Source organism: Taudactylus pleione, unplaced genomic scaffold, assembly GCF_031769625.1.
Source record: "Taudactylus pleione unplaced genomic scaffold, aTauple2 ptg000128l, whole genome shotgun sequence".
Classification (NCBI taxonomy): domain Eukaryota; kingdom Metazoa; phylum Chordata; class Amphibia; order Anura; family Myobatrachidae; genus Taudactylus; species Taudactylus pleione.
In genome coordinates this window covers 2,272,371-2,293,041 of record NW_028284530.1, presented here as the reverse complement: position 1 = coordinate 2,293,041, position 20,671 = coordinate 2,272,371, and the positions used below count along the sequence as shown (strand labels likewise).

At 40.2% G+C, this 20,671-nt stretch overlaps 1 protein-coding gene across 1 annotated transcript in view; it reads left to right on the top strand.

The window, feature by feature from the left end:
* ARHGEF3 (Rho guanine nucleotide exchange factor 3) overlaps positions 1-15,625 on the top strand; it is a 336,653-nt gene extending 321,028 nt beyond the window's left edge. The window contains exons 6-12 of the mRNA XM_088472674.1: positions 244-306; positions 918-1,014; positions 1,110-1,186; positions 7,242-7,499; positions 8,761-8,931; positions 11,669-11,855; positions 12,697-15,625. Of these exons, the coding sequence (XP_088328800.1) occupies positions 244-306; positions 918-1,014; positions 1,110-1,186; positions 7,242-7,499; positions 8,761-8,931; positions 11,669-11,855; positions 12,697-13,043 (1,200 nt within the window). The 3' untranslated portion in view covers positions 13,044-15,625. The remainder of the gene's footprint in view (positions 1-243; positions 307-917; positions 1,015-1,109; positions 1,187-7,241; positions 7,500-8,760; positions 8,932-11,668; positions 11,856-12,696) is intronic.
* Positions 15,626-20,671: the final 5,046 nt, after the last annotated feature.

The following is a 20,671-nucleotide window of genomic DNA, read 5'->3' as shown; positions in this document are numbered from 1 at the left end:
TATGGGAGACTCAACCTGTATGTATGTATGTATGTATGTGTATATATATATATATATATATATATATATATATATGCCCCCCCTGGCTGTTTCCCGACCACACACACACCACCCCTCCATCGCCCCTCCAAATGTTCTTGTTTTGCCAGCCCTATGCCAAAGAGACACAACAATATCAGTGACCAATTATTTTATTTTATTTTTAGTGATAAGATTTTTTTTTGTTTGTTCTATTCTCCACAGGCTATTTTTGAGTTATCGCAAGGAGAGGAAGACTTAATAGAAGACTTGAAGTTGGCAAAAAAGGTAAGCCGACAATGACTAACGAACTACATGAGTTTATATCATGCAAAGTAAATGTGTTCTACATAGGATAAGCAGCACATTACGGTATGTATGATAAACTCAGGCCATTTCAGTATCTTGCACTCCTTAATGCTTCTGAAAATAAGTTATCAGATATGCTTAAAGTAAATCCTGCACAGTAGATGCAGCCATTTTATGGGCTGATAGCCATGAGATCCCAGCCTATCAGTTCATTGGGGACGGATTACATCATTGGTGTATTAATAAGCTGAATATAGATTTGGCCCAAAGCGAGACTGTGCCCACTGTGTGTTTAGGCTAGAGGTAGGGTCAACTTTAAATGCCCTATTCCAGAAATATCGGTGTCAGAGGAATTTGTCTCTGTTTATGATGTACAAGCTGCACCGCCACATATCAAATCTGAGTACTTTGTCTTGGATTTGCTCAGTGACAAGCCCACACACTGTGCAGTGGTTGGTGATTGCTCATTTTGGTTAACTTTACCAACTTAAACAATCAAATTAAGTTTAGTTGTGGGCAATTGACATATAAAATACAATCCCACTAATATAGTGCATAACATTTCAACCTGCCTTATATTCTTCTCTCAGGCATATCACGATCCAATGCTGAAACTCTCTATAATGACAGAACAAGAACTAAATCAAATTTTTGGAACCCTGGATTCTCTCATACCACTACATGAAGGTAGGAGCTCTATCCAGCTTCTCTCCCGAACATCACAAACACCATTCCAAGAACGTCATTTTTATTAATAAATAATATATTTCTGTCTTGAGCAGATCTCTTACGACGCCTCCGGGATGTCAGGAAGCCAGATGGATCCACGGAACATGTCGGCCACATCTTAGTGGGCTGGGTAAGACCTGATTCATTTTTCCAGACTGAAGGTTGCATTTGTGTTTTGTGATATCAGGAGTGGTTGATTTAATGGTTTGTAATTAGAATGGGTGGGGACCTTGCATTTAATATATTATACAAAAGTTTTCAATTCGGGAACAAGTAACATTACAGAGGCCTACAGAATAGGCAGCCATTTTGTGGGCTGAAACCATTATTCATATACAGGGTTGGTGCTTGTGTGTCCATGAAGATTGTAGTTGCTAGTACATTGATTGCCTGTATTTTCATGAAGGTCTATGTCCACAGAGACTTAAGCTGGGTACTCATTAGACGACCTGTGTGCCCAGCCGACCCACGATGCGATGGATGACATATCATGCGGTCCGTACACACAGCACGATCTGGTGAACGACCGCACAATATGTCGTTCACCAGCCGCATCCAAATGCATGGGGTCGTTCATCACATTGACAGATTGAGCAGCATGTACAGCAGATTTGTCGATGCAATGAACGACCCTGCGGGAGTGCGCTTAAGCCGTCACAGCGCGAACACACTTGCCGTTGTCGACGATATGTTGGCCCAGTCCGCCAGATCAGGCGACATATCAGCTAATGTGTACCCACCTTTTCGAATTTAATGTACTTCAAGCTCATGTTTCCTGGGCATTTATGGATCAAGTGAAAATGAATGTTACTTGTGAACAACGTACCTATTTAAAGCAAATACAGTATCTCTTCAGGAAACAGAAAGTTAATCTATACTTGGTAATGAGATCTGTGAATTCCAGTATTATGAGAGCTGCTTGGTATCTGCAAAATCTCGTGCTTCATCAGTGATTTCCAATGTGCTCAACAATTCCAAAGAAATGTAAATTACAAGAAAACAAAACTAGCCAGTAAGGAAAGTTTGGTCATAGTGGAATTTACGAGAATAGATTAGGAAGTGAGATTTTTTTTTTTTTTATTATTATTTTTATTACATGGTGAAATGCAGAACTAACAAATACTGCAATCACTAAAATAAGATTCAATGTCAGATTTGGGGAAACCTTCAAATATTCTATGGTGGTATTATGTATTTGTGGGAGCCCTATAAAAATCCCTTAGCTTAGTGGGCTTGTACATTCTAACAATCCTGCCAGTATTCCCTTATGCACAATATTACTGATTTTCTGGAAACCCTTCTGGAATTCTTAAACCATGTTTGTAAATGGCAGTGCTAGTTTCCTCATAAGAGAGTTTAGTTTGGGGAGCAAGTTTATTAATACTTGGATAAAAATGGGAGAGAGGGCACATGTCAGGGGTGTTCCTTGCACCAGATCTCATACTTGTGATGGGATCCATGTCTCACCTTGCACTTCAGCGAAAATCTCTAGGAGCACTTAAATTCAATTAGCATGTATTAAGAAATATATATTAAACATATTTATGAGTATCTAAATAAATTCAGATATCCAATCATTATCAGATGTTACTTAACCTTTGTTATTTATGTTAAATTACTTAATACTTCTAACAAACCACAACAATTATGTAACTAAGGGAGAGCAAATAAATTGCAGACTGTATACAGAACTATGAAAGAGCTATTCATCTCCTACCAATAAAAGTCCCTTCAATGTAAATCCACTATGCAGTGGTATTTATATTGCAAGATTGCAGAGTCTGTATATATGAATATAAGCTGTAAATATATGTATGTACAATTCAGCTCTGTAAGTATGACTTGCTCTCCGTTTTTCTTTGGTATCCTGTAATACAAAGGACTTTGTGCTAAAAATAGGAAATACGACTTTTGCAGTGAGGACTATTTTTAAAAAAAAATTTTTATATATTTAATCTGTAGTGCCAGCAGGTTGGTGTTGCGTTTTTCTGTTTGCATTGACGATAAAGTGCCATATGTAATATTGTCTAAATATTATTTAAGGAGTGTTTCGAAAGTGGTAAAAGGTTGAACTTTGATATGAGATTTACACTTTTGCACATTAAGATTTTTCCGCCTCCCGCAAAACCTAAAAGCATCTATAGATTGTAGCGGCATCTCCCAAGAACGGAACATAGATATGTGCGCTGGGCGAATCCTCTAGGCGCTCTAGAGCATAACCAAAGCAATTTGCTGTGTGTATCCAGTGCGCTTTGTGTTATATTAAACTAGTAGCGATGATTTTAACAATCATCGTTACTAGTTTAATATAACACAAAGCGCACTGACTATAGACTGACTATTGTAATTAATTAGCATGGACTGTAAAGGATGTAGATGCAAGTGATTGTCATCTGTGACTTTACTTGGCATGTAGCGGACAGTGTAACGTGCTGGGCAAGGTGAAAGCACATCATATTCCCAGGGGATGCTGGAGCTTATCAGGAAATGAACACACCCTATCCAGTTTTATGGGTGAGCGAGCTTCATTATCACAACAGGATTCCGGGATAAAGCGTGAAATAGGCAATAGCAGGTTAGGATTTTCATAGATCTGGATCTATACATTACCTGGCTTAATCCTTTGTTCCTCTATAACGAGTCGGAGCTATTTGCAAGTCTTTTCATTCAAGCTCTATTCAGCATTTAAATGGGAAACCTGAATGACAGGTGCGGCCAGTACTTTGTGACTAATTAGTTGTATATACATTGGGATGTTCTCACATATATGTAATGCAGGTTAAGATACCTTGCAACAATAATGTACCCCAATAATGTAACCATTGAATAGCTATCATTGTGTATGAATACAGTTTGTATGATTGGGAGATTTTTTGTGAGTTTGCCAAATAGTTTGATGTACCAGCAGGCCAGATTTCAAGGATATCCGTTAGTTATAAAAATGTGTGTGTGCTTGTGTATGTGTTCTATTTTATTTTAATTTCTCATTTGTGATCGTTCTGCTGAAGCTAAAACTATACCTGTAGTATCCTTGTTTATTTTTATAGCGCTACCATATCCCACTGGCAAGCTTACAATCCATAGATTGCATTTAACAAATAGGTAGCACTAAAGGTGCATACACACAAAACGACTTTTTGAACGATTATCGTTAACGATATCGTTTATAAAATCGTTCACTTTCTGAGTTAAAACGATGAACAACTATCGTTCATGCGCGTTCACGTTTGTAGTTCAGTCAGACTGACCAACTGAACGATTTTCATTAAGGGAATATGCAAAAATCGTTTGTAGTTCAAAAAAATTGTTCATTACACTTTAAAAAATCTGACAGATAATCTGAAAGATATAGAGCATACACACGGTCAGATCTGTCAGATCTGTCAGATGAACGATTTGAACGATTTTACCAAAGATTTGAACGATTTTTGACTGCATTAAAATGAATTGCATCGTCCAAGTCTGACTGCAAACACATCATATGTCAGATATCGTTATCTGACCATCGGGAACGCGCATCGTTCATCGTCCATCATTCAGGCATGGCAGATATGTCAGATTTTCCTTCAGATATGAACGATTGAACAATTTTTTAAATCGTTATCGTTCAGATTTGAAGAAAAATCTGACCGTGTGTATAGACCATTAATCTGACAGAAAATCGTTCAGAAAATCGTTGGTAACAAAATCGTTGTGTGTGTATGCAGCTTAATTGTTATCTTGTCAAGCGTTAAACATGAGGGGTGTTTTACAAGCTATAATTTTCCAATGGCCAAAGCCTATCGGATTTATATTTAGTCTGTGCAGTACCTGAATCTTGTGCATCCTGGAAGCATTTGCTAAATGGAACAGAGTATAGTAGTATTTTGGTTTTCCTTTGTAATCTGTGCAAACCACACTAGGACCTGCCAGCGCCATGCGTCCCGGAATTTCTCTAAAGAAACACCTCTAAGGAAGGATTACCAGCCAGCGGCATGTCGCAGTACATGTGTGCACTAAGCTGTGTCTGACTTAGTTGCAGTTATTTTAGCTCATTTGTTAGGACTCAGTAGGCTGTCAGGCTGTCTTTGTTGGGCTCCCGTTGGTGGCGTTTGTGAAAGGTTGGGAGTGGCAGGCCGCTCTTTGATTTAGTCGCTGTGGCATTGTGTTTACAGTCTGTCACTGATGGAACATGTCAGAGGTATTATCCTCGGGATGGAAGGAAGACAAAAGAGCCCCCGAAAATTACCAGCAACTTTTTTCTCCGAGGACTGGCAGCTGCTTCCCCTTAGATCTTCATGACCCTCTTCACATCTGAAAGGGTTTCTTGAAGTTTATGAACTAGACACAACTTTCTTTCTGGATGCAGTTATGAGCATTTAATGTGCGGTAACAAAGCCATTGTAACCAAATTATTCACTGATAACACTGCTACATCCAGAGTCTGCAAACCTTAGCTCACAGGTCTCTGTTACAGCTGCTACCATCACGTTTTATACGCAAGTCATTGTAAGTTGTCTTTAGGAAGACACTGATTAAACTTATGTGACAGTTATATGTCTTTAAACATAGCCTTAAGGAATGTGTGTGTATATATAGATAGAGAGAAGAGATATTTTGTACATGTTATTTATATGTTAGTATATATCTGTACGTGTGTGTGTGTATATATATATATATATATATATATATGTGTGTGTGTAATATATTTATTGGATCAAACACATGTACAAAGTGGGCGATACAGGGGTGAATACAAATCAGCTGCAATTACTCCCACATTGTATGCTTGCCATTAAATGCGTATATATGCCCATATGTAGAGTTGTATGCATGCCATGCCACCCCTATCCGTACACCTTGGTTTCATAGCCACCATCGATATCAGTGCACATTTGCACCAGCCCTATCTGTGGTGCAAAAGATCCATCAGAACTCAGGTGTATTTATGCGTAAGCTCAAGTCTGCTCCATCTGCATTTACACCGACACTCACTTAGCCTATGTGGGAACACCGTGCTAGAGCCCAGTTACACCTATTCATTCACAAGAGGAGATACGACTGAATCTTGGTTTCAGAACATGAGCAGTGTACAAATAAAAGAAAGATGTGCTCAGCTCTCTATGGGACCCTAAGGCTATATATTTTTTATACGGTTTACAGTTTTAAATAAATGTCAATACAAGCCTGACTCGCTGACGCTATCTCGCCGGCTTTCACTGTTAGCGTCCGAGGTTTATCGCTGTACACTGTACTGAAAGCCTGTAGGTAGCTGTGTTACTACTAATTAGCTTCTATTGCTGGCCACATCCCAGAGTCTGCAGCAGATCCTCTTATAGGATATCACCAGATAAGACTGACTGCTGTGTCTCATATGATTGTGGATGTGTCTTGAGTTAGTCCAGATCAAGAAACCAGAGAGAGAACATTATGTTGACATTCTGAGAACATCAATTACAGGACACAACATTTATATAATAAGTATGACACAAGAACAACGTTTTGTAATTAAATTGTCTCTTTAAGACCTGTGGTCCTCAATCCGCTATTGTCACCGCTGCTGCAGTCCCGTTCTCAGCTGCTGTGCCAAAATACGGCAATGCCGCAGATGCCGGGAGATGTATTGAGATGCCCACCTGCGTCTTTGCAAATCCAAGTATCTGGGTACAAAGACTCAGCATCGCTCGCATATCATTCAATGTTAGCAGTCCTTAGTAACGCTATGGTCACGCAGAATGGACGAGGAAACGGAGACGCCGGAGGCTTGCTTGCTGCGTACGGGTTCGCAGACGCAGGATGCAACACGCCCCAGAATCTGTTGCAACACGCCTGCGTTTTCAGCCGACACTCCCCATTACCACCCCCAAATGCTCCTTGACTGTCAATAACACTCCGGATTAGTACTCGCTGCGAGTGACTAATAAAAATGCACCTTAACAGACGATAAATGCTCATCTGCGAAAACATCGGCATAGCGCACAATTCTGAATCAGGCCCTGTGTACACATTAACATTAAATATATTATTATTATTATTCTATTGCAGCCATAAAAAAAAAAACAATAAAACTAAAAGTTCTCTGTGTGGTTCAAAAATAATCTCTTGTATTAAATGTTTTTAGAAAATGACGTGCTGTGACCACTTGAATTACAATGAAGAGTACTCATCACCGTTTGTTTATAATGACCTGTTCTCTCTCTCCGCAGCTGCCCTGTTTGAACTCCTATGACAGTTACTGCAGTAATCAGGTGGCAGCTAAAGCTCTTCTGGACCACAAGAAACAGGACCACCGAGTGCATGACTTCCTCCAGCGCTGCTTGGAGTCGCCCTTTAGCCGCAAATTAGATTTATGGAATTTTTTGGACATCCCTAGGAGTCGGCTAGTGAAATATCACTTGTTACTGAAGGAAATACTCAGGCACACCCCAAATGATCACCCCGACCAGCAGCACCTGGAGGAAGCTGTAAGTTAAAGTTTAATTTGTTACTACACGTCACTACTCCCTTGCCTAATCGGTTATTACTCATGTCCAAGTACAGGTTACACATAGATTAGCGGGACCGAACCCAATATATGTGTATTATTTAAATTATTCTGTACAGTTATTATTTCTTTAAGAGCTATTTTTCTGCTCAGTTGAGAGTAAACACTATCCATACCTCCCAATATTTCCGCTATGTGAATCAGGATGGAGGCATTTCGGCGTCAAAATATTGGTGTGGTCATGCCCCCCGGGACGTGCCTAGAGCACTGCCCCTTACTCCCAACTATACATCCGTTTACAGCTACTGTGCGAGCTCCCGATGCAGAGCAGCGATAAACAGGAGGATACTTCCCAGCTTTACTACCCTGATTGTAAAACGCGTCATGAATTGTTAACACCATGTAAAACGCGTCAGAAATTTTAACACCATATTAATGAAGGAAAATAATAGTTACAATTTGATATAATGCATAAACTTCAATAGAACAGTGGACTTATTTTTTTTTTTTTTTAAAGGAGAATTAATTGGATTTCCTATATGTATAACATGTTTTATCATATGTACAACAAGGATGCGACAAATCCAGATTCAGTTACCGATTGAAGAACATTAGTCATTCATTTATATAGAACAGTGATTACAGTAACATCAACAAGATGGAAAAACATCACTGCAAGACTATTTCCTTGATTAAATGAAAATATATTCAAATGGAAAAAAAAGTACTTTTCAAAGTACACAGTAGTATAAAATGTTACTAAATACGGACAGACATCCTGTGCCTTGCCTGTAAATCTAATGCAGCATATAACTAAACAGATGTTTCCTTGCACAATCTAACATGATAAATATAGTGTTAAGGTCTAGCTAGACCAAAGTTTATTTAACACTCCTGGTATATTTATGCCTGGAAAGTGTATTTTCAACAATGTCACCATCGAATGTATTGTGTGTGCAAGAACACATTTCGTGTGTGCTTGCTCAGTGGTGTCAGGATTCTCGTTGGCTACTTCAGGCTGCTGTGCAAAGTTTCATTCAGTAGACGGAAAATAAATGAGGCAGTTACATAATTCAGCAACTTGTGTTTTTCTCCTGAGCTATTTCTAGAATAGTATTAATGGCTATATCACACTGTATGACATGGTTATCCTTCATTCTTTCCCTATGAATTTTATATTTGCAGAATATGGAAGGGGAGCAGAGTAGATTTTAATGCGGTGCCTTTTCGTTTTCTGGCAGATTAATATCGTCCAAGGGATTGTAGCAGAAATTAACATCAAGACGGGAGAGTCTGAATGTCACTATTATAAGGAGAGACTGATTTATCTTGACGAGTGTCAGAGGGATTCGCTGATTGATAATTCTCGGGCCCTGACCTGTCACGGAGAACTGAAGAATAACAGGGGTGCAGTAAGTAATTTACTTAATAGGACACTTTGATCTTATCGTTACACTGTGTAACACAGCAGGTTTTGTGTACTATGCAGGCAGTAGAATGCATAAGCAAGCTGGGGGGGGGCTTCTTTGGACTGGAGATAAGGAGAAGGATCACCCCTTCCAAATCAGAGGGAACTGACTTGTATTCTGTACAACTAGCCACGACTCAATGAATTACTTCATGTGCACAAATTATTTGCAGAGCCCTCGACCCCATGCCATGAATACATCAGGGCTATATGTCTATTGTTACCTGTTGTAAGCAACAATTTTGACATTAACACAGCACTTTTCCTCTTACCCTCAGTGAGAAAGAGAGAGCTCTTGCAAAATATTGAATTTCTGTCAAAAAACAACAAGAAAAAATATTTTAGTGCAAGTAACAGTACATTTCATTATTTACTAACTACTATTTATATAGCGCACATATTCCACAGCTCTTTATAGGGAATATTTCAGTCTTTAACCTCAGTCCCTCCCCAGTGGAGCTTACAATCTATGTTCTCTATCACACAGACACACAAACTAGGGATCATTTTGTCAGATGCCAAATAACCTGCCAGTATGGTTTTGGAGTGTGAGAGGAAACTGGAGCACCCAGAGGAAACTCCCGCAAACATGGGGTGAACATACAAACTGTACACTGATGGACCATGACCACTAAGTGAACTCATGACCCCAGTGCTGTGAGGCAGTAATACTAACCACCACGCCATCTGTGCTGCATTAGTGTATTACATAAAGCAATGACTCATATTCATCCAATGCTGATCCAGGGTAGCTACAAATGACTGTCAATGGTATCTACATTGACAGATAAAGGTCATCTGGCTCTTGTTAAATAGAGAACACTTTTATGTGACAGCGACAGATCAGGTCTGGCAAAGTAAGATCTTTTCTCTGTTTACATCACACTCACTGAGACACACAGACACAGACACACACACAGTCATACAGACACACACACAGAATCACACACTTTCAACGTTAGAGGACAATTTTACCTTATCCAGAGGAGAAGCATTTTGATCATTTGCTTTTGTAGCTACTGATCTTCTCATGTGATCATATTGCTGTTTATACTGAGTACATGTTTATTGGCGAATGAGAGCTTACATTCACTCCTCATGACTGCCATGGTTACATGTCACCTGGCCATTGTATTCAATTCCATGTATCACTGAAGGATGAAAGTGCTTTGTAAATCTTGCAGGGTCCAGTTTCACGCTTAGGCCCGTATTCAATTAGAAGTGCAATGCCGAGATCTGCGAAAAAGTATCGCCGATTGTGAGTTTTCACCTGTTAGACATCTCCATATTCAATTTCATCCGCTTTTCGCATACGCGGAAAGTCACTGCAATGTAATAGGCGAGAAAGATTCGCCTCTGAATAGAAGAAAAGAAGTGCATTTTTTATTTTGGGGTGCAAAGGTGGGGAAACCACTCGGAACCCATGGAACAGGCCCCCAATGGATAACTGCGTATAAAAATCCATAAAAAAAAGTGAGGAACACCCCTAAAAACTAAAAAGTACTTTGAATTTGTGGGCGAGAAAGTACAAAGTAGGGGGGTACAATAATAAAAAGTAGCTAAATAGACTTTTTGGGGGGTCTGCAAATATGGGTGAGGTGTTTTTTTGATTGCAGGTCCTTGCTTCAGGTGCTTTTTTTTAAAACTTCACTTTAGCGACTTTTAAATATGCTTGCACCCATTTTCATGTACCCCAAATTTGACAGGAATACTTATTTTCTCCTATAAAAAACTGCTTAATGCCACTTGTGTAAAGACGCTAATTAGAGGAAGTTGTATCAACTTAAGTACCCCAAACTGTTTAATTAGGGCTAATTGGGCACTGCTACATTGATCCCCAATGTAATAGCATCTTTTTTGGGGGGATCAGGCGGATTTTCCGAGATTCTGAAAACACTTTCCACCTGTTCTGACTTCACGTGTCTTGATTAGGGCAAATAGCGGGTATGCATACGATAAGTTTCTGCGGCTAAAATACACGATGTAGGCGAAAAGTCCGGCAAGCGAAACTTTATTGCGTGCTCAAAACTAATTGAATACCGCCTTAATGTTGATTTAGCCTTCATTAAAGTAGTCCTATCCAGTTAGTGTCACTGGTTGTCTTTATATTGTGTAATCCTGTTGAAACATGTAGCTGAATTGCCCTCTAGAAGCCCTAGATTGCTTGTCCTTAGTTTGTGGTCCATATGTGAGACGTTTGATGGTCCTCAGGCTGGTAAAGGCAGGTGCAATTGGTGAACTCAATTAGAAGAAAAATAATATATCTTACATATCACATATTTATTATTGTCCTTTATTATAAGCTTAAAGCAGACTGGTTCCCTATTTGATGCCTGAAACAATATCTAGCCTCGTATCTCAGCTATGGCCCTAAGTTCCTAGTGAATTGATGGGCTGCATTCTCATGAAAGAAGCTGGCTCGTGTGACAAAATGGCTTCTTCCAGTGTGTTTAGATGGCATATACATTTTAATTGGTCAATGATGTTCCATTTTTTCAGTTGCTATAAGATCCCACTGAGGTTTGGTGCCAAATGGAGGATACTTTGGAAATGACTATTTGGAGTGTGGGTCTGACTAATAAAGAATATCTGAGTGATGCTCTGTATATGTCTGTGATAGTTTGGATTTATATCTATATATTATTATTATTATTTAACAACATTCCGTGTTTCTCTACTAGAAATTTCATGTGTTCCTGTTTCAAGAAGTCCTGGTTATTACAAGAACAATAACACAAAATGAAAAACTTTACTATCAGCTCTACCGCCAGCCAATTCCTGTGAAGGATCTTATAGTGGAAGACCTGCAAGACGGGGAGGTGCGCGTGGCGGGATCTTTGCGTGGTGCTTTCACCAACAATGAGAGAAGTGAGTCTGACTTTAATGTGTCCTGTCTGCAAACCTTGAAATAAACCTCTACAATAGCGGACTTAATTGTGTCTGAGTTTAGAACGTTAGGGTTTTTAGGTTAGTTTATTTTAAGTGCTGGTTTTTGACATTTCCTTGTCAGAAGTAACAAAAATACATGGGGGTGATTAAATTCTTTTATTGAGTGCCTCAACTAATGGGCGCCCAACGGAGGAATTCAATTGTTGCTCCGTTCAGGCGCCTGTACCGCGTGTGGGCACCCTACAGCATCGGGTTTAGCCACGCAAAGCGGCTAAACCCATCTAAAGTACTGCTGTGGCCGCCCAAAGTGCAGACTTCTCACACATTTCTGCTCGCCACCTCAGGAGGCGTTGAGCAGAAATGTGTCTACCCACGGCACGGGCGCCCGAATGGAGCAATAATTTAATTGTTCCGCCTGAGGAAAGAATTGAAATTTCCCCCATTGTGTAGTATGCTTGGTATCCCTTCAGTTTTATTGTCAGTAAGAGACGCAATAAACACAACGACACTCAAATGCCAAATAATAATCAAGATAAGCAGAACATAGTATTAGATAACACTAAAATGTACTTATATTATAAAGTATATCAACACTCCTGTCCTTGATAAGGGACCCAGCAATGGCTGTTATATTTTTATAGCACATTTGCTTATACATAGGTTCCATTCGTATAATTTGGATGAAAGTGAAGCAAACGTATCTTGAGTAAAAGTCGATAACAAATAGCTTATGTCTTGGGTTACGGTTTTGTTGAATTTCCATCTCTGTATGGGTATATTTTGTATAACAACAGCCTTTTTCTTATCTTTACCATTGCAGTTAAAAACTTTTTCAGAGTAGGATACAAGAACGGTCCCCACACCCAGTCTCACTCTTTCCAAGCAAATGACACTTTCAACAAACAGCAGTGGCTGAATTGTATCCGGCAGGCCAAAGGGTCTGTCCTGTGTTCTGGAGGGGACGACCTGCTGCCCTCAGAAGGACATTTGTTGATATCTACAGAGGGAAGCAGCCATCCTCAGCAGACCACAAGGTTTGAACAAATGGATCAGTCGGACAGTATCTCTGACTGCAGTATGGACACAAGTGAGGTCAGCATGGACTGTGACCAGATGGAGCAGACAGACTGTAGCACACACCACAAGCAGGTTGAGAGCAATGTTTGACAAGACCTGGAATTGAACTACGTGTTACCTGTACAGTATTTCATTCCTTATCTGAAGCAGTTGAAGAAGCACTTTTGAAACGTTCTTGGGAAGGGTGTCATCATGTCTTATATTACCCATGGACAACAGTACTGTAGCAATTAGCATTGACTGCGACATGGGCCTGCACACAGCCCTATCTTTTTGATCTGTTGTGTATCGGAATCTACTCAGACATTTGTAACAGCATGTTGGCGAGAGGAGTCCTTCAAACTACTGTCAATATATGTAACATATACAAAATATATATATATGTTTACTGTAAAAAAAGAAAAAAAAAAAACGGAAAAAACCTGCTACTATTTTTTTCTATAGCTTAACACTGTGTCTTACAAAAGGCCTCGAGCTTGTATTTTAAATAAGAAAAAGCAAGAAGTGTATATTATTGTTGACAGTTGAATCTATACATCTGAAAAAGATGCCAGCTGCAGGGATTGCTGGGAAGTTGTCAGGAAAGGGCTGTCATGGCTGGTAGACCCAAAATCAGTAAGACCTGTAAATTGCTTGTTAATTAATAACGATCCTCTGTGATGTGAGCTGGGTAATACCGCACTGAAAAGCGTTTAATGAACCAGAAAGTAAACATGAAAGAACTAGCCAGGATATACCAAGCAATTATCCAAATGAATCTACATGGTGTTAGAGCTGCTAATTCACCTTCGCCCGAACAGAGGATGTCATATATCCGTTCGTTTGCAGATCTAACAACTTGAAGTTAATCAGATGAAGAATTTTCGGGGCTGTAGTACTGGGAACCTTGGTTTTCATGTGTTATAGTAAAAATGAGCTCAGATAACTCAGAGAGAACAAAAAGATTTGAAAGTTATTGAAGATGGGTTAGATAGATATATTCTGTATACATAGCCGATAACTTTCTACCAGTGTCATGGTGTACAGTGCTGGCACAGGGGAAGACGTAAATAAATCATCAGTAAATGTATTATAATGCAGTGACCGATTACAGGTGGGCTACAGAAGTGTACAGGTATTCACTAAAAGCTGCCTTTCCATCTTATCTTTGTTTGGAAAGCCGTGAACATGATCATGTAGCCAGATAAATATACAGTATGAAAGAATGCTAAATCATCAGCATTAATCTTTAGGCTGCTTGGCTCCTGGCATTTGTTCAGCACTCGTATACTATAGTATACGAGTACTGGAAACTCTATAAGGTTTTCATGTCAAGTGTTTGCCTCTGTTTCTGCCATTAGTCTCATAGTGCCGGTAATAACAAATGATTCTGCCTAGTGTATGAGCATTTGGCTACAAATCTATTAGGTCATCTCTTATGTATATAAGTAGATACAGAAAGGTTTGACACCAGTATCCTTATTTCACGTGTCGCTTGGTTCCTGTGCTATAAATGTTATTACCAGATCTGTACAAACAATACAGATCTGACATCTTTTTAGAATCTTACAGTAGAAATAATGTTTTTTTCTAGATACTAGGGAAAGTAAAGGGGCTATAGGGGTCAGCTATAATGCTAAAATACTGCAGCTAAATAGTCGCTTTCCCTTATCACATGACCCTTTTGATGTCTATTATAAAGCATCCACTAGGTAGAACTATCCTGCTGGAAAGCATACTTGAAGCTTTTTTGCGGTTTTGCAGACCTTGCAGAGCTTATTCAACACACAGAAGAACTTGATCTTAATACTACTGTGGTATTAGCCTTGATATACTCTTTCAATAAAGCGCTGTTTGGTTAACCTCCAATTCTCCAACTCCACAAAATGCACAAACTTATTGTACAAAATGCTTACTAAGCCATACTACAAATTGCCTACTAACCCAAACCTCCCAGCGCTTACTACGAAGTTGTTACTGTAGCAATATTGGATATTTATGGCACAAGTATGACTCCTGGCAGCCCTTACTATCATGAGTCATTTCATTTCTTAATGAGGGTTGAAAAAGCAGATTATCAAGAGAAATTGTGCAGTGCTCAATTTAATGAAGATACTGAGTCGGATCAAACAAGAAGGCATTGCCAGCTGCTTAACACAGGCATTGAAGTCACAGCTGCCCCCTAAGGTGCAATGGGTACACAAATCTGTCAGAACAAAGGGCAGTGGTATAATCGGTAATAAGTATAATATGCGATGAAATGAAGGCACAATCGGGTGTGCTAGCTAGCCTAATGCTCCTATATGTTTTTAGTGTGACTTGCTTGTTTATGATCAGGAAGAACACAGAATTGTCATTCTCTATGTTTCACGCGCAGGTGAACAGACAGTGGTAGAACGCAATACTGTGCTATTTACAGCAAAACATACACACAACAATACTGTCCTTTATTTTACATGTTATTTTTTGTTTTGTATTTATAGTTTAAATATGGTGAATGGTTTGTGGTTTACTGAGCTTCAGAACATGTATGAATGTGCTGGGAAGGACAATGTTGCCGGCTTAGGCCAGAGTTTGAGAAAAGAGTGAGGATGTAAATGTGGCCGCTGCAAAGAGACTTGTATATTTTTCTGATGTTCTATATATTGCGTAATGGCCTCAAGTTACTCTGAAAGCTAAAATAAATCACATTCGACTCCTAAATCATCTCTTGTGGTTTTGCAGAACAGTATGATCATCCAATGACTTGCAGAAAATAAAACAAATGTATGTGCTCAGATTGGACATGGTTATGCTATCTCTGCTTCCAAGCCCTGTACCAGTGTTATACACAGAGACACGGCTAAGGGTCCATTCCTAGTCTAATGTAATACTGAAACACTGCTGCACTTCGTCCATTGTCCTGGTACACATCAAGCTGCCAAGATATAGATGGTTACATTGGTCTATTCTATAGTACTCTATAGTACATAACAGCTGGAAGGCTATAGCAGTCTAGCCATAGTCCTGCCACCTTCATGATATACAGAGACATAACAGGAATGTATATGAAGCAGAGAAACATCCCAAAGAGACATTAATAAAAGGTAACAACACATCTATAGTGCTAAACCTAAGATACCTGGCGTATGTGAACCGTCAGGTGCCATGCTAACGCCAGCCATCTTTTTGGTGTCTCTTTTGCTGAAAATGCGTCTTAGTCGCGATGCAACTAGGGCGCAACAGGAGACTGTACTGATTAATTTGATATGCGACACTTGTATATCTGTGTGCGATTGAGTCTGTAAATTAAGTACGACGGAACTTGGCATGGGAAAAAGCTGCGGCCGCTGCAACTTAGCACTTCATACACAGATCAGTCGCACAGAGATATACAGGTGTCGCATATAAAATTAATCGCCGTAGTCTTCTGGTGCATTCTAGTCGATTCACATTGCGACTGATGCATTTTTGGCAAAAAAATATGCAAAAATGACGCCTGGTGCTAGCAGAGTCCCACGCGACCTGGAGTGCGCCAAACGAGGCCGTTAGACCCAAGTGCAGCAATGGTAAAATTGGGGAGATATTACCATAAAGATGTTTTCACCTTTATTTTTAATATATTGCAAATGTGATCATAAAAAAATAGAAATTCTACATATCGTAAATGTACAAAAGTGGATTCTTTTGGGTAATACTTCTTCATTTCATTTTAATTGAATTAAAATTAATTATAATTTAGCCACTGCTATACTGACACGGGAGCGTCCTCAACGTGTACCCTCATCTTTCTCCCTATCTGTTTATGAAAAAAATGGTCATGTTTATATCTAAATATATGTCTTATCCAAAATCAAGCACAAGTGTTTGCTGAGCTGTTCCAGTATGTGCGGTGAGCTGTGAATGGGTGCAGAATTATGGGAGGAGCCTTAACCATTGTTCTTGAGCCCACTCTTGACGAATCACACATTTCAACAGGCAGCCCAGCGCCCTTCTAGAGGAAACTAGTGCACTTAATATCCTCACATATACTTCATGGCATCAAGCATCTCCAAACTCCAGTCCCAGAGATTATGCCCACTGCTCAGCCCCCCACCACATATATTCCCATTCACGCCCGACTACTCTTGAAGTATTAAACCCATCTAATGGATGGGCCATACAGGCATCAATGTGTTTCTTTATTCACTTAAAGCTTGGGACACAGTTCCCCTGGTACTGGATTTATGACTCCCTTCTTTTCAGTAAGGTTTTACCAGAAGAGATCATGGAAGCTGCCACCATGTTTTTTTTTTTTAACATAAGCAAAGTTGTTCTGGAAATAGCCTGAGAAGCATACCAGGTCACCATCGGGGTAGGCTTATTAGTTCTGGCTCTGCATACTGCAGCCCCAATAGCCTCAGATTTGGAGACTCAGATCAGTACGCTTCTTGCCCAACACAAATCTCTGCATTGGCAGATCTGTGCTCTCAGGGGGAGATGTACTAAGCCTTGGAGAGTAGTAAAGTGGAGAGAGATAAACTACCAACCAATCAGCTCCTAACTCATTTTTCAAACATAGCCTGTAACGTGATAGGAACTGATTAGGTGGTACTTTATCTCTCACCAGGGCTTAGTACATCTCCCCCTCAGAGACCAATCACACCAGACCAGGGGCGATTCTAGAGAGGAGGGGACCCGTGTGCGGTGTCCGACATGGGTCTCCGCCCGGCGGCCGGCAGCGCACTGAGCTGTGCGCGGCCAGCGCCGGAGTTATAGACTCTGGGCACTAGTGTCTATAGTGTATGCACAGGTAACCCGGGAAAATGGCCTCGGCGGCCATTTTCCCTGTACTGCGCATGCACAAACGACGGGAAAATGGCCACCACAGCCATTTTCCAGTTGTTTTACAGCGCTGGACGCCCGCGCCGACGTGGGACTCTGGAGAGGTAAGTATTATTATGGGTGCAGGGTGTGCGTTGCCGGCCTGGATCCAGGGGCCCGTGTTCCCCGCACACCCTGCACCCATTATAGATACGCCCCTGCAACAGACCGGTAGAAACACTTTTCTAGAAAAGCAGATAAGTCGGATTCTGTGTTGGCCAGCAAGCTCCAACAACAAGAGTCACACTCTTATAAAGACAGACGGAATTCAAAATGGGGTTGTTACTTACAAAGCTAACAGTTGAGACATTTCTGCGTTTTTATCATTCAACCCGCCAGATAAATGCATAGCTTCCCATCAATTTTCTACTTAAAATACCTCCAGAAGGTATTCTCCTCAGAAGAAATCACGAAAGCCATCAAATATGAGGTGAAACTTGCTAGCATTCTCGCTCCAAAGCTAACAGAGTAGTTCTACAACATATTGAATGGGGGAGGCTTTGACTTGGCCATTACAAGGGGCAATATGGTGGTTACTTGGCAGTAATTATAGATCCTTTTGATTACTAAAAGTAAACTAAACTAGTAACTGGCCTCAATATGGCATTCTGCCCTCTTTGGGTCACCCAGACAATGTCGGCTTTGTCCTAGGACACCAGAGTGCGGTCGCTATCAACTACTAATTACCACCCTGTCAGCTCTTTATTCTGATTAGTCTGGAAACAGACAGGGACTATACTAAGTTGCTACACTCTAGCACCAGATCCCACCGGATTAGTCCCAACCTGGTGTAATCTTGAATCCCCCTCAGGATGTAATGTGAAATCCTAAAAGAACAACTTTGTTAGGTCGGATTTCGCACAAGAAACAGATAGTTGTACCAACAATAGTGTCTGTATAGATCTCATATATGGTTTATCGTTTAATTATAGCTTTGATGGTGCTCCATTGAGTCAGTTTATAACAGTATCAATTCTTTTTATTTTGCGAAGGCAAAAAAAGGACAGAAGACTTTTTTGGGGGCACAACCCCCTTCCTTTAGGAACTTGAACATCATAAACAGAGTTGATGAAGCCTCGCACAGCAACAAAAGATGGGAGGCCAACTAGGCAGAGGCACTTGAGGATAAGGAGTGGGGCAAAGATAAGAGACCATACAGTCAGGTGTTCAATATATGTAAAAGACAATGCACACCAACTCCAGTACAGGTGGTAATATGCTTCCTGTAGGCTGTGCAAGCTCTTTCTGCAACACTTCCTACTGGCAATTATTCTTCTAAGTGTTTTCGCCAGTTACTGAACAATTTTTTCAACACGTTCAGCCTGGCATTGTGACATACAAATGTGTCCTAACACACAACTTAGAGCCCATCACCCACTGCCACTGATGTTCTAGCTCAGGTAAAGAGTTATGGTACTGAATATGGGCAAAGACAGTTAGTAGTTTTTCTCCTCCCTACCCCCATTTCACTAGGAAGAGGGATCTTCCTTGTCAAAGATACAAGAGTTATATACATTTTTCACCAGTAGGTGGTTCATAGAGGCCCTTGTAAACTTTTGCTATGGGGCCTTCAAATATCTGGCTATGCCCCTGAGCCTCGCCACACTGGTATATTCCTATAGAAAGTGTTGCTGTTCACTAGAAATATCCAGCACTGTTATAGATAATTGTTTGCTATGTAAACCACATCCATATATTATCCTGTAGCACTTGCCACCTGTCATTATGTCCTCATACTTTTCTGTAATTTATTACCGATCTCATTTTTTTTTTTTTTCCGTTTTTGTTGGCATGGTTGCACATTGCAACACAACCCAGAGAAAAGTACTTCTGCCCAAATCGATCCCTGACAAAAAGCAATTTTATAAAATGTAAGTTGGGATTTCAAATTGTATGAGCATTTTCCTTATGTAATCCGTGAGTTAATTAATTGTTTTGTTGCAACATGGAGCAACCAAATTTTTGTGCCACAGTAACTCAGATCCCACCCCCCTCGCAGGAACCCCTTTGGGCAAACCGTACATGTTGCAATTCAAAAAGCAGAAATCTTTCTATGTAAGGTACAAGACATAACATTTCCACTTGGCAGACAAAGCCTGGACCTTTTAGCATCGTTAAGAAGAAAAATACCCCAAGGCCTTCTTGTCAGGTCTATAGCCACATGTAAAACTGCATTCCACACCTACAATTTATATCCGATATAATTCCGATCAGCCACCCGGTGTCAGTAAAGCATTCCGTTGAGTTTTCTGTCAGGAACTACTATGTTTTGTTTTTATCCCCATTTAATATTACTTTACCTAAACAGTATTTGGTAAACCTATAAGAATGTGTTACACGGCACCATTGTAACTATTCTGAACAACCAAACAGTAAAAACTATGATGTCATTATCAGACATTTAAGAGGACAGAGGTTAATAATGCACGTTCACTCGAACTAATGGGCATACAACCACATAAATCAACCTTATCGCCACCAATTGTGTAGACTAGAGACTGCTAATTATAGACTAACAAGAAAAGTAGTATTTATTTATATGAATTCCCTAAATCAGGGATTCTCAACTCTGATCCCCAAGTACCACCAACATGTCTTGTTTTGAGGTTTTCTTTAATCATGCACAGATGAGATAATTATCCCACCTGTTTCCACAGACCGCGATCCACAAAACATGACCTGTTAAGCTGGCCATACACGTTACAATTATCGGGGCGATCCGCCCGATATCCGCAGATCGTCCCGATACGCCGTGGACATCGGCGGCTGGCAGGCTGCCAGATAAAATGTCTGTCGGTCTGACAGACATTTTATCTGGATGTGTATGCCCAGCTTTAGTGGTACCTGAGGATAGTGTTTGGGAAGCACTGCCCTAAAGGATGGTGCCCTATATTCTA